The following is a 15,215-nucleotide window of genomic DNA, read 5'->3' on the forward strand; positions in this document are numbered from 1 at the left end:
AAACGAAAGCCCTCCCCTATTCTAACGCCTTCCTATATTCCTTGTGAGAGTCAAGGATCGAATCTTCCCTGCCCAGTGGGACGATAAACTGCATAGGAATGGGGATTTATTTAAAACTGATGCCAGTAAGCAAAGGGTAATCGGTGATCATTCTACTATTCAGGCAGCTGGCTTCTTGCCTCAACTTTGCAGAGGCTGTATTATTAGAATTGGTGTGGCCTTTCCTGCTTTCTGTTACCAACCCACCCTACCCCCCCTCCACCTACTAGATCCATTCTCTGCTTCTCTCCTTTACAGGTGGTCTGGGTGTTAGTGTATTTATCCTAGCTCTAGTAACCCAAACTTCAGAACTGCTGGGCATACACAGCCAGGTAAAAGGTCATTGCTCACCATCAGGGAATCTAGGGAAGGTGGTCTGACAGTGACGTCTATGAGATATACCAGTTCTATTGTTCCTGTAAAGACAGGTGTCCTAGGTTGGTGTCATGCTGGATATCTGGTCACTTATCAGAGTTTACGTTTGGGAGTTATTTGACACTGCAGCAAAAATGGTCTTTTGACAACAAAGTCAAATAAAACACATTTACAGTGAGGCTTCTGGTTTTTCCTTCCCTTTTCTCTTTCCATCCTATCAGGCACATTATTGCTGGAGTTTATACTGATGAAAGAGGTGATGGGTATTTTGGCATAGTGTATCATTGAAAATAATACTTATCCTCAGAATGAGTATGTAAATTGCATGTGTCACGTCCTGTGTGGGACCCTGCACCTGGTGTGGAATGGAGCGTGGCATTGTTACAGTGCCATTCAGTGGCTTTTACCAGGCGCGGGCACATCAGCAGCTGTGATGCATGCGGCCACAGACACAGAGAGCATGCCCATAAAAAAAAAAAAAAAATCCGTCCTTTTTTTTAATAGAGCCCTGGGTAATTACCCTAACCATTGTTCTATGAGAAAGCCCTGTTTACACCCTTTCATCAGTTTAGGATCTAGATGGGAATGATCACCGGCATTAAGCGGTGAAGGCAACTTGCTTTTTCAATGAAGAAAGGACCAAAAAAAAATAATAGCACCGAAAGATCTCTGCTCCTGAGTCGCCCGTGTTCACAGCCAAGGCTCACCCCACATGAAAAGGATCCTGAGGAGGAGTCTGTCTGACCTTCCTCCTAAACAGAGCCCAAGGATAACGAGGACTGTGTGTTCTGGGGCTGCTTCTACTCTCAGCGCAGGGAGGACGTGGGCTCTGCGTACCCAGCCTACGGGGGAGGGTGGCTGCCCTGAGGGGTGGTGTGGACTGCGGAGGGTCCAGCAGGCATGGGAGCATCTGTCCACCCTGCCCTGGGGCCCGGACGGGGTGTTCTGCGGAAAAGCTACAGAAACGCTGCTCACCTTGAGAAGTAAGCTCTCAGGGCGGGGTCCGTGTTCCTCCAAGATGCCACAGAACATGAAACTGGTTATGAGGTTTGGCCATTCGGTATGGAGTAAGATGGGAAACTATGGGACTACTTACCCCCAAATGGGAAAAAAAAAATGAGTACACAAGAAAAGGCAACATCACGACAAAAAGAGATGGCCCCCAGAAGTCTTACTTACATTGAGTGAGGATGCCGGTTAAGGCGTTTTTGAAGTTCTCCTTGGCCTCCTCCATCTCCTGCTCATGGGTGGCCTTCTCGTTCATCAGCCGGCGCACGTGGCTGTTGGCTGACTGCACCATGGAGTAGAAGTGGTTTGCGGACCGCCGGTTCACCTCCCCTCGCTCGATCCAGGACAGCAGCACCGTGATGGCCTCTGAAAACTTGCTGTCGTCTGCAAACGGAAGACCACCAAGTTCAAATCATGCCAAGGCAAGGTCTTGGTTTTCACTTCGGGTCCTCTCCAAAGGCATAGCACAGTCCATCCTGTGTATATGTGAGTGTGTGTTAGTTGCTGAATCGTGACCGACTCTTTGAGACCCCATGGACTGTAGCCCGCCAGGCTCCTCTGTCCATGGAATTCTCCAGGCCAGAATACTGGAGTGGGTAGCCATTCTCTTCTCCAGATCTTCCCAACCCAGGGATCTAAGCCGGGTCTCCCGCATTGCAGGCAGATTCTTCACCCTCTGAGCCACTAATGGCCACAACTTGACCTTGTGAGCTTTCCTGCAACTAATGGTTCCCTCATCACTTAGCTTCTCTTTCCTCATCTCACTGCACGGCACTACAAAGCCACCCAAGAAACAAAGAGTGGCTTACCCTCAGACTACCAACTTGGTGAGCCCAGTTTCAGGAGATCTGTTCTGGGGATCCTTTGAAATATGACACAGCTGCATTCTCCCACCAAACCCAGATTTCTCTTTCTCAAGACTGGCTCAAAAAACTGTTACCTGTTTGGCCTCCAGTTGATTTCCTTATTCTTTTATTGGTAACGGCATACAGCAATATCAGTTTTCTGACTTAGGATCTGCTGAGTTATGGTCAGGATGTGGATGACGGGTGAAATTACTTTTAAAAGTAGTCATGATGTAAGATATTGTTCCCAAGCTAGTAGTAGCAATAGGTCAAATTCTTGTTCTGCTGCAGTTCAAAACCAATTTCGCTTTAGGTTTACTATAACATATTTGATTATGGTGAAAACTAGACCATTTCCATGCTTTCAACAAAAGAGGACCTGTTTCTGGGGGGTGTTGGGGTCAGTGTGTGTGTTGGGGAAGGCTGCTAGAGATCCATTTGTATTTGATTTAGGAGTATGGGGCTTGGGGTAGAGGCCAGGAGGTTCCACCTGTAAAGTAAGTGATAAAGTTCATTTCAAAAGAAAGCAAATAGACTTGCCTGTTTGCAAACAGTTACTGGAGCAGATCTCTGTTGTACGGCTTAGACATGGGAAAAAAGTAAGTTTGGAGGTGATTAATTGGAACCGGAAGTTGTATGTCAGTTATTACAACATAAATCAATCCTACTGCTGCAAGCGCTGGGCTTGTTTTCTAAACTTGAGAAGTCTTTCATTTTTGTATTTTTCTAGCCTCTAAAAACATAATTTATGAAAAATATCCTAGAAGCGAACACATTATAAATTAATTATACTTCAATAAGAATTATTGTAAAAATAAAGAAAACAAAAATATCCTGCATTTTCCAAGGAAACGGAGTCAGGGTCCTAAATATCAGGAGGAAAATTAAGACTAAAAGATTCAGATACTTACTCATTTATTTGACAAATACAGAGCGGCTACTATGTTCCTTCCATTAGAGGAACACCAGAGACATCCTTATACGCTGTGTATGTGTGTGCACTATTGTTTATATATTATATATTGGTCATATATACATACACACAAATCCATATTCACACACACACATACATACATATACGCACACACACTCCAGATGAACAGATAGAGGGTGATTCATATTTAGCAAAGGAATCTTATTTTATTTTACTACCCAGACGTTTTCTAATCAGGCACTGTTAGTATTTTACACCCCATACGAAGCGTGCATTTGCAGAGTGCTTTCTGAGTTTTGCAGAGCGCTACAGAAAAACCCTTAATCCCTTTTCTCCCAGGCATCCCCTCCCAAACCAGGGCACGACTTCACGGTACGTAGGCAGGCTAGCCTGACCCGTGCCCGTGGAGCGGGTTCTGCCCTCTCCAGGCTGGAAATCGCGCTGCTGATGGGCCACCATCTCTAGTCCTCTCCCGCCCAGGTGGTCCCCGTCTGGGCTTGGGGATCAAAGCTTTATTCCTGAGCAAACCTGCCCCCGGGGCCCTCACGCTTTGATTCGAGGAGATAACTGGCCTGAGGAAGGCCCACGGGGCAGCCTGCACAGGAAGGACTCCAGTTTCCTTGCCAATTTCAACCTGCCGCTGAGCGAGCATGTGCACGCGTTCAGCGTCACGGCTGGCCCACACAGTTCTGCTAACTCTGGGATTTCAGTCTGAGTTCAACCCTTAGTGAACTCCAGCTGCACGAGTTTCTTATTTCATTTCATGGATCGGAGCAGGCTAGTACAGAGTCCATCATACAACTTAACACCGTGTTCAGCCCGAGGAGAGGCCCAAAATTTAGCATGATGCTTGTGGGAGCCCCACTGAGACACTTACAGTCAGAATAAACTCTGCCTCCCTTCCACTCTCTGCCTCTCTTCCTGCCCATGTATGTTAGGAGAATGGGCCTCCAAAAAGACAGCAGAAATATACCTGATGCCTTTAAGAAATCTTTTCTACCTGGCCCCCGGCTTCTTAAAAGATAACAACAGAAAAGGGAACTCTTGACTTCATGGACCATTCTCCCCCTTTGCTGTGACATTTTCATCTCTGTGTAACACAAAGAAAAATCCTAAACGTTTTTGTTATGGGGCTTCCGAGAGAGAGACAGAGAGAGAGCAAGAGAGAGAGACAACGAGAGAGAGCGAGCGAGCATGCACAAACAACGGGGCCCCATCTTCCTTTCACCCATGAATGGGCACGGTTTTTCTTCTCTTGCTTGTGGCTACACAGATCATAAATACCCTTAGTGTCAGGAAGAACACACTTAAATTTTAAAAACAGATGTTTGCTCAAATGATCTAAAAGCCACATTTTATTGCTCTTCACTCTTAGACCTAAAGTGTAAGTTCACCAGTAGATTATAGTTAATACATAGTTTTCAGAGAGAGAGCAATTTTAGGATTAAGCAATTAAAAATACACAATGAAAAAGCAGTGAAAAAGTAAGTAGGCAAGAGACTTGCTATTGTCATAACAAGCAATAGTAGGCAGATTCCATTTTCTCAATATATGTGAATAAAATACAATACATATTATATGTTGTATATATCATATACATATGTACATATGGCTTAGTATATAGTTTTGAAAACTTCCAGTTTCATCATTTCTGAATTTTCTGTGGCAGACTCATGGATGACTGATGCACTACATTTAAATTAACCATGAAAACATTAGTTAACATGTGATTGGTTAAGTCTAGTCAATATTTGTTGCCATGCAAGAAGTGAATTTATATTAATTAAGACTAAGCCAGCAGCTCCTTCTGAATGGCTACATGAGTGTGTTGGGAGTGGTCATTTTCAATATCCAAATGAAAATTCAATTCTGCCTTCAGGGGAAAGATCACTAAGAAAACAGAAAACAATATAAACTAATTTAAACAGGACATAGATTGCAGCACTATTAAAGCTATTTATGTGGAAAGAAATTAACACGGCTCATAAAAATCACATCCAAGATGCAATTAGAAAAATTCCAAACAGTTTTTGTGAACACGCTTGGACTTAACTCTGAACATTAGTGCCCTTTAGAAAAGAGAATGGTCAAACACATCTTCTTCACACTAAGAACTGGGAAAGTTTGCATATTATGGAGCGACTATGGACCATCTGGTTTTCCCTAGTGGATAAGACGGTAAAGAATCTGCCTGCAATGCACAAGACCTGGGTTCAATCCTTGGGTCAGGAAGATCCCCTGGAGAAGGGAATGGCAACCTACTCCAGTGTTCTTGCCTGGAGAATTCCATGACAGAGGAGCCTGACGGGCTATTTACTGCCCACAGGGTTGCAAAGAGTCGGACACAACTGAGCGACTTTCACTTTCACATGGGCCATTTATTTGCTCACTAAAAATTCTCCAGTGTTTCCTAATCAGGGACCTCGCAATGTCACACCTGGATTACTGCAATCATTTGTTCCATGGCCTCCCTTGATTGGCATTTCCCCTTTCAATCCATTAGCTGTTCCTTTGTCATGGTCCTCTTTGTTAACACAGTTTTGACCAGAGATATAGTAATATCTCTTTTGTTACCTGAACAGTATGGACTGGAGACTTATCAATACGTTTTCAGAGAGTGATACCATGAACATCACCGGGCGAAGTTGTTTGAGCTTAAAATTGATCAAGGGTTCACTGTACAAATTATGATTGTCATTATCTTTCACATTTTGCTCCATTAGGTTTCTGTTCCAGCCTTGTGTATATTATAAATTTTCAAAAATGATGCATTGCGAAACTTTGAATGAAAAAGAATTTTTTAGTGAATCTTGTGCAGATACCTTGATTTTCTGAGTGACATATATACTAGTGTTTCAGAAGATGCCAGTTCTTCAGATTATAGTTCTGATTCAGACAATGTGAATATTAGAACAACAAAAAGACAAAAAACCTTAGTGATTGATTCTGACACGAAAAGTGAAAATGAAAGTCACGGTGCTGGACTTCCTTTGCTTCTACATACGAGTGGATTGAAGACAACATTTCATGAAAATTAGAAGACTTTACACGGGTGTGCCAGGTGTAACTATTGCATATAATAACCCGTCAAGTGTTAATAAAATAACAGAATTATTTTTTTGGCCGGTCAAAATAAAAATAGCCAGCCTCAGATATTAGTTTCTGCAAAAAAAAACAAAAAACAAAAAAAACAAAAAACAGTTAAAAATGAGTTAAGCACCCCGCCCTTGTCTCCCTAATTCTGCATGTGCTGTGTACTCATCCTAGGGTCCCTGGAGATCCTGGTCGACCCAGCTAACTGGTCTGCTTCCCTCAAGAGTCAGCCTAAGTGCTTTTCATAAAGGAAGCTTTCCTGTAACCCTAACATGAATCAAGGATCCCTTTGCTAATGTTCCCACAATTCCTTACATATCCTGCTATTAAAACATTAGTCATTCTGTACAGTAATTGTTGGTTCATGTACCAACTGGCCTTCTAAACCTCTGAAGTGTCAGGATGAGAAGAAAATTTCCAAGACATATTTAAACCTTCTGTTCACTCTGAGTTTTCCCCTTTGTACTTTATTTCATTACACTCTGTGTCTAATAGATTTGTAGTGCATTAGTACTGGAAAGTTACAGCAAGTCCAATGGTCAAGAGTTGATAATAAACATTTTAATTTCATGTTGAAGAGTATTTTCACGTTGTCCACCAGAGATAAATGTTCTCATGGCACTTAGGCTGGCTGGTCCTTTTATCCTTCAGGCCTCTGAGGTTATTTCCATTAGCAATGAAAGTTAAGAGTGATCTCAGAAAATTACACAGAAGTCTTCCACAGTAAGCTAACCAGCTTATCCAATGACTTAAAAATCTTTTGAAAGTTTCTTTTTTTTTTTTTTAATTCTGGAAAAGTAATAACCTTTGCATTTAACCTTGTATTTAGCTTTTTAATTTTGGGAAGGGAATGACTTAGCTTTGTGAGGACTAAAGAATATTATAATGATGGTCACACTTCAATGTTGCTACCTGAATCCATACCCAGTTCATTTTATTTCTAGTTACTTCAGAATTTGTCAACCTCTCTCCCTATCCCCCTTTCTCATGTGTATTCAGCATGAGGCACGCAGTAGGCATTTTAAAAATTGCACATGGGATACATGCCTGCATTCTAAGTTGCTTCAGTTGTGTCTGACTCTTTGTGACCCCTTGGACTGTAGCCCACCAGGCTCCTCTGTCCATGGGATTCTCCAGACAAGAATACTGGGTGGGTTGCCATGTCCTTCTCAAGGGAGGATCTTTCAGAACCAGGGATCAGCTGTTTCCTGCACTGGCAGGTGAGTTCTTTACCACTAGCGCCACCTGGGAAGCTCACATATGGGATACATCTCTCCTATTCAAAGACCATAAGCATGAGCCTCATTCTGGGGCGTGTTGAAAGTACAGTCTCACCCTTACTCAGGCCTCCTGACTCAGAATCTGCATCCTCATCCAAGTGTTTCATATGCACATTGAAACTGGAGAAGACCTGGAAGAAATTACTCAATAAAAACCAGGGAAACTCGTTAGGAGCTTACCTAACTGAAAAAGATCATGAAAACCGGAAATGGAAAGGGGCATCTGAGAGAGGGGAGAATACTGAAAGATCCTCACGTGACTCCCGTGAGATTTATGAATCTCTGTCTGCAAACCCTCCACTCCCACTTAAAGAACAGTGGCTTAAACATCAGTCATCCTTATGCCAGAAAAAGAATGTGAAAAATAAGTCAAAGTCTTGGAAATGGGCACTGAGAGGGCAGCAGATTTTTTCGATGGAATGCCAGACTGGAGGACCCTCTGGGATTTTCTGATTTTACCGGGGTGTGAATCTCCAACTGTCATTGACTAGGCTATTTTACCATGCTTTAGGGACACAACGTAAATTGTGAAAACTGATAATGCAAATAATTCTTCTCTGTAATAATGAAAATAAATTTTTGTCCAAAAGAAAATATAAGTCTTTACAAAGCAAACTCTCTTTTGAACCAGTTTTAACATCTTACTCGTTCTCTCATTAATTAATGCCTTAAATAAAATCACTGACACATGTTCATTTCATATTTGTAAGACAGTCATGATTCCATTGTCACAGCATCCTCGAGCAACCACTGACTATAAGCTCCTCGGAGGCAGGGCCCACGCCATGGTCGTATCTGAAACCCCAGGTAGGGCACAGAGCCCAGGGCCCAACAGGTGGGCACTCGGTGACCTTTAATCAAATGGATGCACAGACAATGAAGGGGAAGGGGAAAAGGAATCAAACCGGTAAGCAGTTTCTTCTCCCTCTTTGTGGGCAGAGGAGATCTGGCCCTGAACTTCAGAAGGCAGGGGTGGGATGACTTGAGAGAAGAGCACTGAAATATGTACATTACCATATGTAAAACAGATGACCAGTGCAAGTTCGACGCATGAAGCAGGGCACCCAAAGCTGGGGCTCTGGGACCACCCAGAGGGATGGGGTGGGGAGGGAGGGTGGGTTCAGGATTGGGGGGGTGGGCACATGTATACCTCTGGCCGATTCACACTGATGTATGGCAAAAAGCCATCACGATACTGTAAAGTAATCATCCTTCAATTAAAATAAATAAATTAATTATATACATAGGCAGGACAAGAGCCAAGACAATGAACCCTGAATATGAAAACTGAAATGCGTTAGTGGAACCTGATTTCTGGCAGGTCCAGAAAGGAACGATAGGAAGGGAGAGTTCACATTTGAACAAAATGTCTCAAGAATGAGAGGAAAAAAGTAAGACATTTTACAATGCTTTTCAAAGAAATGGGGGTGGACGCACACACAAACATACTGAATGATGTGTCTATAAAATTGTCCCTGGTTTCTGGCTTGATAGGTAGAGATAACTTACAGTGTACATATTGATCCAGGCAGAATGGCTATTTCAGGATGGCACTACAACATCCCCCAAATTTTACCATGTGTTCCTAAAACATGGACATCCCAAAACAAAGCTCCATCTCTGGCTGCTCAATTAACCATCAGAAGGTGTGGTACCTCACCTACCCTTCAGATCACAGATAGCATGAAAAGCTACAGAGATGATTAATACTTTCCCCCCTACCCGGTGGCTCAGTGGTAAAGAATCTGTCTGCAATGCAGGAGACGCAGGTTCGATCCCTGGGTTCAGAAGATCCCTTGGAGGAGGGAAATGGCAACCCACTCCAGTATTCTTGCCTGGAGAATTCCATGGACAGAGGAGCCTGGCAGGCCATAGTTCATGGGGTCACAAAGAGTCAGAGTCAGACACAATTTAGTGACTAAATAACAACAACAACCCTACCCTACAAGCTCACTCTCTGTTTCTCTCTCTCTCACACACACAATCTCTCAGATTTAGCACATGAACGTGCACTGATTATTCCTGCTTTTGGATCAGGCAAAATGTGAGTAGATGAAATGGCCCATCTCGCCTCTGTGAAGGTCAGTAATGCCAAAGAAGTGATTCTCAAACAGGCTCCCATGCTTCACATCTCCTGTGTCCTGAGAAGGAAGTCTGGCTTTCAGCTAATGGAATTTCCACTTGGCTCATAGCATTATTGATTCTTTCTTTCTTAGAACCATAAATGTTGACAACCATCTCAGTAAGACGCTGGCAACCTCTTCCACCCTTTCTTCCTCTGCTAGGCTGTTTCGGGGCCATTCCGTATGCAAATCAGAGACAAGTCCCTGGAAATTAGGAATGTTGATCCCAGGAAGACTGTATCCTGGATGACACATGGGAAACAGGGAGTCCCAAGGACACTGCTTGTAAAGCTTTGTAAAACTTCACCTGAGGCCGAGAGAAACCATTCTTTCATCACATGGTGAAAGATTATGTGAAGTTTTCTAAAAGGGGGAATAGTACACAAAAACTTTGAAATGCTCTTGCCAGGAGAAATCCCCCCATGAATCAGGAAATCATCTCTCCTCACTGTCTAATCAATCTCTTCCTTCTACAGTCCAAACACGAGGCTCCTCCCGGGGTGGATGGTCTGTCTTAGAAAGGCAGAAATTCATTATCTCATCTGCCGGGTGCTACCATCTCCAATAAAGTACAATTATGCTGGAATTGAGCCCCTTCTCACTTTCTCAAAGCCGTGCTATAAACTCGGCATCTGTGAGAAGTTACTTTCCAGTCAGTCTTCATTAAGTGGAATCGTCTCAGAACAATGTCTATTTAATCCGCGGGGTGCCCACTAATTTTCTTTTTTAGAGTCTGCATTAACCTTAACAGACATTGGGCGTTTGGTGCCTTAGACACTACACAGTTGCAACTCAGTGTCTCGTCTGACTTCAGAAGGCCCAGGGGTCACTGGAACGGGGCTACCTGGTCCCAGGAGGTTGGCCATCTCTCATCCCAGAACAGTGCTTTGTAAATGCCTGGATCACTCAAGTAAACCGAAACTAAACGCAAACTCTGTAAGGCAGGGGCTTTGTGTTCCCCTGGCCTCACAGTGTCAGGGGTCCAGCAGAGCGCTCAGGGATGCATGTGGAGTGAATGAATGATACCTGAGGGCATGTCCCCATGCCCTCCCCATGCTTTCATTCCTGGCATTGCGGCCGGAAATGCAACATGCTCACACACTCCTGACAGCGAAGGAAGAGAGAAATGGAATAACCTACTGAGCATCTACTATTAAGCATAGTTTTAACACTGGGCAGGACATGGAGGGCCTTGTGGGTCATAACAAAGACTTGGCCAGAGGGGAAGGTTGAGGGGAAGGGATACTTAGGGTGTTTGGGATGGACGTGTACATACTGCTATATTTAAAATGGAAAACCAGCAAGGACCTGGTGTATAGCACTGGGAACTCTACTGTTATGTGGCAGCCTGGATGGGAGGGAAGTCTGGGGGGAATGGATAAATGTATAGGTATGGCTGAGTCCCTTTGCTATTCACCTGAAATGACCACAACATTGTTGATTGGCTATACCTCAATACAAAATAAAAGCTTTTTTAAAAAAGATTCAGGTAGTACAGATTTTGCTGGATAAAGCTGATTTTCCACAAGAAAATTGTAAGGATAAACAAGTATGATATAAAAGAGGGGAAAAAATGCTTGTAATAAACCTGAGATAGCAAGATTTCTCATGGGAGGAAAAAAAAATCAAATCCAATTAGGTATTTTCAGATTGCCTTTCCATTTCCTTTCTGACCCAGGCTTATTTTACCTGACGTCTTGATGGCATTTATATCCCCATATCAAGGAAAATCATCTTCAGGGAAACAGTTTCCTTGGCTCCTCCTGTCTGGCTTTTCAGTGTTACAAGGAGCATGGAGTGGATTTCCTCTCTGAGGCAGCCAATTTCCTAAGCAATTAAATGCTGTTTATGTTCCAAACTCTGCTCTGGTTGAAACTGTTAAGCTTGATACTACCTGACTGTTGCCTGAGATGTCGTCCAGGCTAGTTCATTCTACTGTAACTGCACTCTACTAAAACTTCCAATCTGTTCTCTCCTCAAGGGATCACACAGTGCTTGGCAAAGGTGCCGCTTCTAAATTCTGCATATTATGCTCTTCTATATAAATATATATTTTTGAAATGGCAGGGTTTGTAAATGACTTTACCAAACGGATACCCCAGTCTGCTATCCTCTTACAGGAAAGGCCACGCTGTGTGGCTTGTATGTGCAGACACTCTGGCGCTGGCTTCTTAAAAAGAACATTAATGCAGATGCCAAGCTTTCCTGAAATTCCTCCACGGGGTCACAGCGGCAGGGTGCACGTCTCTGTCACTTCTTGGTGTGGACATGATCGAATGCAGCATAGCTGATGTAGTACGTTTAGCTGATATACACAATGTGTATCAGTAGTGATACTGATATACACAATGTAATCAGCAGTGTTAGTTGCTCAGTCGTGTCCAACTCTTTGAGACTCCATGACTGGAGACCGCCAGGCTCTTCTGTCCATGGGATTCTCCAGGCAAGAATACTGGAGTGGGTTGCCATTCCCTTCTCCAGGATATCTTCCTGATCCAGGGATCAAACCCAGATCTCCTGTGTTGCAGGCAGATTCTTCAGTTGTCTGAGCTACAGGAAGACAATGTGCTGGATAGTGAAGGAAAAATTATTTGTTCTGAGATCAACATTCCTGCTTGAGAAGGGTGGTCTTTCTCACTCTGCCCACTCCTTATGGATTCTGGTCTGAACAGAAAAGTGAGAGGGTGTCTGCGTTTGCATTTTATATGTTTTTTTATTAAAGGGACAGCCACAGCCTATGTATTCATGATGGCAGGGCTCGCCTTTGCGGAGAGCCAGAGCACGTGCCAAGGGGCACTGGTAAGAGGGACTCCACGGTTATGTCAACTAAAGAAGGTTCCACAAGGGCTAAGTCATTGGGCACTGCAGCTGCTGACTTTCAACACAGCCTGAAAGGAATTCAGAGCAGGGATTAGGCACGTGGCACTCTGTGCTCTGGGAACACCGGCAGAACGGACCTCCAGATAGGCAGGTATTTTCGGGAGGAAGTTTCATGAGCCCAGATTCTTGCCTTGCCCCTCACGGAGAAAAGTACTAAAACCGTTTACCAAGATGTCTGTTCCTCGTGACTAGCAGCAACCTTGTACTGAGATGCCTGCTTGGTGGCAGGTAGCCCCTTCACCAAAATCACGCATACACTTCCTCCTTTACCTGTAACTCTGGAAAAGCTCCTCAGAGCCATCTTGAGAGGCTGTCTTCTGAGCTGCAGTCCTCAGTAAGACACTGAATAAACTCAACTCACAGCTCTCCCAAGGTGCGTTTTTCAAAAAATTTTCCAGGTCCACAGTTTCAGAGGGGCATTTCAGTGGCAATTACATCTGATTAAGGGTCCCCAAGGCCAGAGGAGAGGATGAAGACTAGAAGCAGAAGTCTTTTTTTTTTTTAATTCTTTTTTAGGACTTCCTTGGTGGCCCAGGGGTTAAGAATCTACCTGTCAGTGCAAGGGATGCGGGTTCAATTTCTGATCTGGGAAGATTCTTCAGGTTGTGGGGCAACTAAGCCCGCCCTAGAGCCTGAGCTCTGCAACAAGAGAAACCACAGCAACGAGAAGCCTGCGCACAGCAAGTGCAGAGTAGCGACCACTCACCGCAACTAGAGAAAGCCCATGTGCGGCGACAAAGACTCAGGGAAGCCAAAGGTAAATGAATAAATAAATAAATGATTTTAAAAAATTCTTTAAAAAAAAAATAGAATGTCAACTTTTTATCTTCCAAAAATAGGTCTGGGGCAGCTTTTCAAGTTTCCTTTAGTGAAAACACACAATCCACTTTGAACACTGCCAGCTAGGCTCTAAAACACTCCCAAGGATAAATCACATCTCTCCTCTCCTAAGAGTCCTTCATGACTTCTGCACTGTTTATGGAACAAAGCCCAGATCCAGCGGCAGCCCTCGGGGCTCCCCCGTCTGGCCCCACACTGGGTTCCCAGCATCACCTTCACTCCTGTGAGCTTCCAAGCGGCTCTCACGTTCCCCAGAGGAGGCAACGTGCCTCCCTGTTTCTGTGCCCAATTCCCCATCTGCTTCCCTGTGTCTTTTTTCCTAGGGCTCCTGCCTCTGACAAGAATGTCTTTGGACCCTTTCTTCCCCTGGTGGGGGGGAATTCTTGTTTCTCTTGCAAGGTTCAAGCTCCGCCTCCTCTGTGAAAGCTTTCTTGACACCTCCCTCAACATCACGCTCACGTGTCGCTGAGTTCCCAAGCGTACTGCTCACATACTGATGGACCACTGTGTCGGTGGCTTTGTCACAGCGCGTCGTTTCCTTGTAGACACTTGTGTGTGGCCAGCGACCACGACCTGTGTTCTCTCTTTAAAACCTGACATGCCGGATAACTGAGGAGGGGTTGACCGCCACCTGCCTGTACAGTGCACCCATGTTGCTGGGGTCAACAACTCTGATCAAGAAGGAAACAACTCACACACATGTCCTCCTACCTTCAAAATCTGGACCCTTCCCAACCATCTGTGGTTCACTGCGGCAGGTACTAAAGCCTCTGTCTGTCTCTCCCAGAGTCTCAAACCCGGGAGAGGAGCACAGAAAGCATTCAAAGAAATGAAGTGCTCTCACTTCTAAACCTCATTCTTCTGCAGCTGTTAGCAGGGTCCCTTCCACTCTGGCTCTAAAGACAGAGGGGCCCTCTTCTACATTTCTCTTCTGTCCCGCATGGGTCCCAGCTTGGTTTCTGATGAGCCTCTGGGGAAGCTTGGTTAAGAGCCCAGTGGAGGTGCAGACCATACAGATCAGCAGGAGCCCTGGGACCGCCCAGCCCCACAGGAGGAGACACGGGCTCATTCAACACGGTGGGAACCTGGTAGCCTGCTTTGCAGTTGTACAGGAGCTCTCCTGCCTGTCTTTGCATGAATTTTGTTGAGTGATGAAGGCACCCAATCAGGGAGAACTCAGGGGTGAGGGCCGGGCTCTGTCCAGGGAGCATGAGGAAGCCCAGGTGGGTGACGCCAGCTCTATGAGATCAGGATGCAAAGGGCCAGGAGAGACGCTCGGGGCCTCGGCGCCTGGGGAGGGTGCTGGCATGCGCGGACGCAGAGGAAGCCGGTGCCAGGCTCCTACCTTTGAGCTTCTCGGCCAGCAGGGCGGCCTCGTGCTCCGAGTAGTGCATGATGGGTGGTGGTGAGGGCGGCCGCAGGCGGTCCTCCTCCAGCTTGCGCCGGTGCCTCTCCTCGCGGGCGCGCATCCGCTGCTTGCACTCCCACTCGTAGAAGTCGTCGCGCGCCTGGGCGAAGTCCACGTGCAGGCGGCCCGAATCCTTTTTGTCCGTGCTGGACCCTAAGCGCATCCGGTAACCTGAAACCAATGGGGGAGTCCGGTCACATCACAGGGTCACGAACATGGTCCCATGCCACTGTCGACAGTCGTGTCCAGGCCATTCAAGGTGAGCCTGGGCGCTCTCGCTGACCTTTTTCCCTTAAGAAGGACATCCTTCCCAGGGGAGGTGGGAAGCTGCAGTCCTCCGTGATTTGGAACGGGGCCAAGATGTATCTGTTACCGATGGGCAGCTAAACT

At 45.2% G+C, this 15,215-nt stretch overlaps 1 protein-coding gene across 3 annotated transcripts in view; it reads right to left on the reverse strand.

Annotated features, from left to right (window-relative positions):
- ENOX1 (ecto-NOX disulfide-thiol exchanger 1) overlaps positions 1-15,215 on the reverse strand; it is a 340,778-nt gene that overhangs the window by 163,864 nt on the left and 161,699 nt on the right. For all 3 annotated transcript variants that reach the window (XM_055541998.1, XM_055542001.1, XM_055542000.1), the window contains exons 6-7: positions 14,763-14,996; positions 1,594-1,806 (exon numbers count right to left, since the gene is read on the reverse strand). In XM_055541998.1, coding sequence (XP_055397973.1) covers positions 1,594-1,806; positions 14,763-14,996 — 447 coding nt within the window. The remainder of the gene's footprint in view (positions 1-1,593; positions 1,807-14,762; positions 14,997-15,215) is intronic.

This window comes from Bubalus kerabau, chromosome 12 (assembly GCF_029407905.1).
Source record: "Bubalus kerabau isolate K-KA32 ecotype Philippines breed swamp buffalo chromosome 12, PCC_UOA_SB_1v2, whole genome shotgun sequence".
NCBI classification, from domain to species: domain Eukaryota; kingdom Metazoa; phylum Chordata; class Mammalia; order Artiodactyla; family Bovidae; genus Bubalus; species Bubalus kerabau.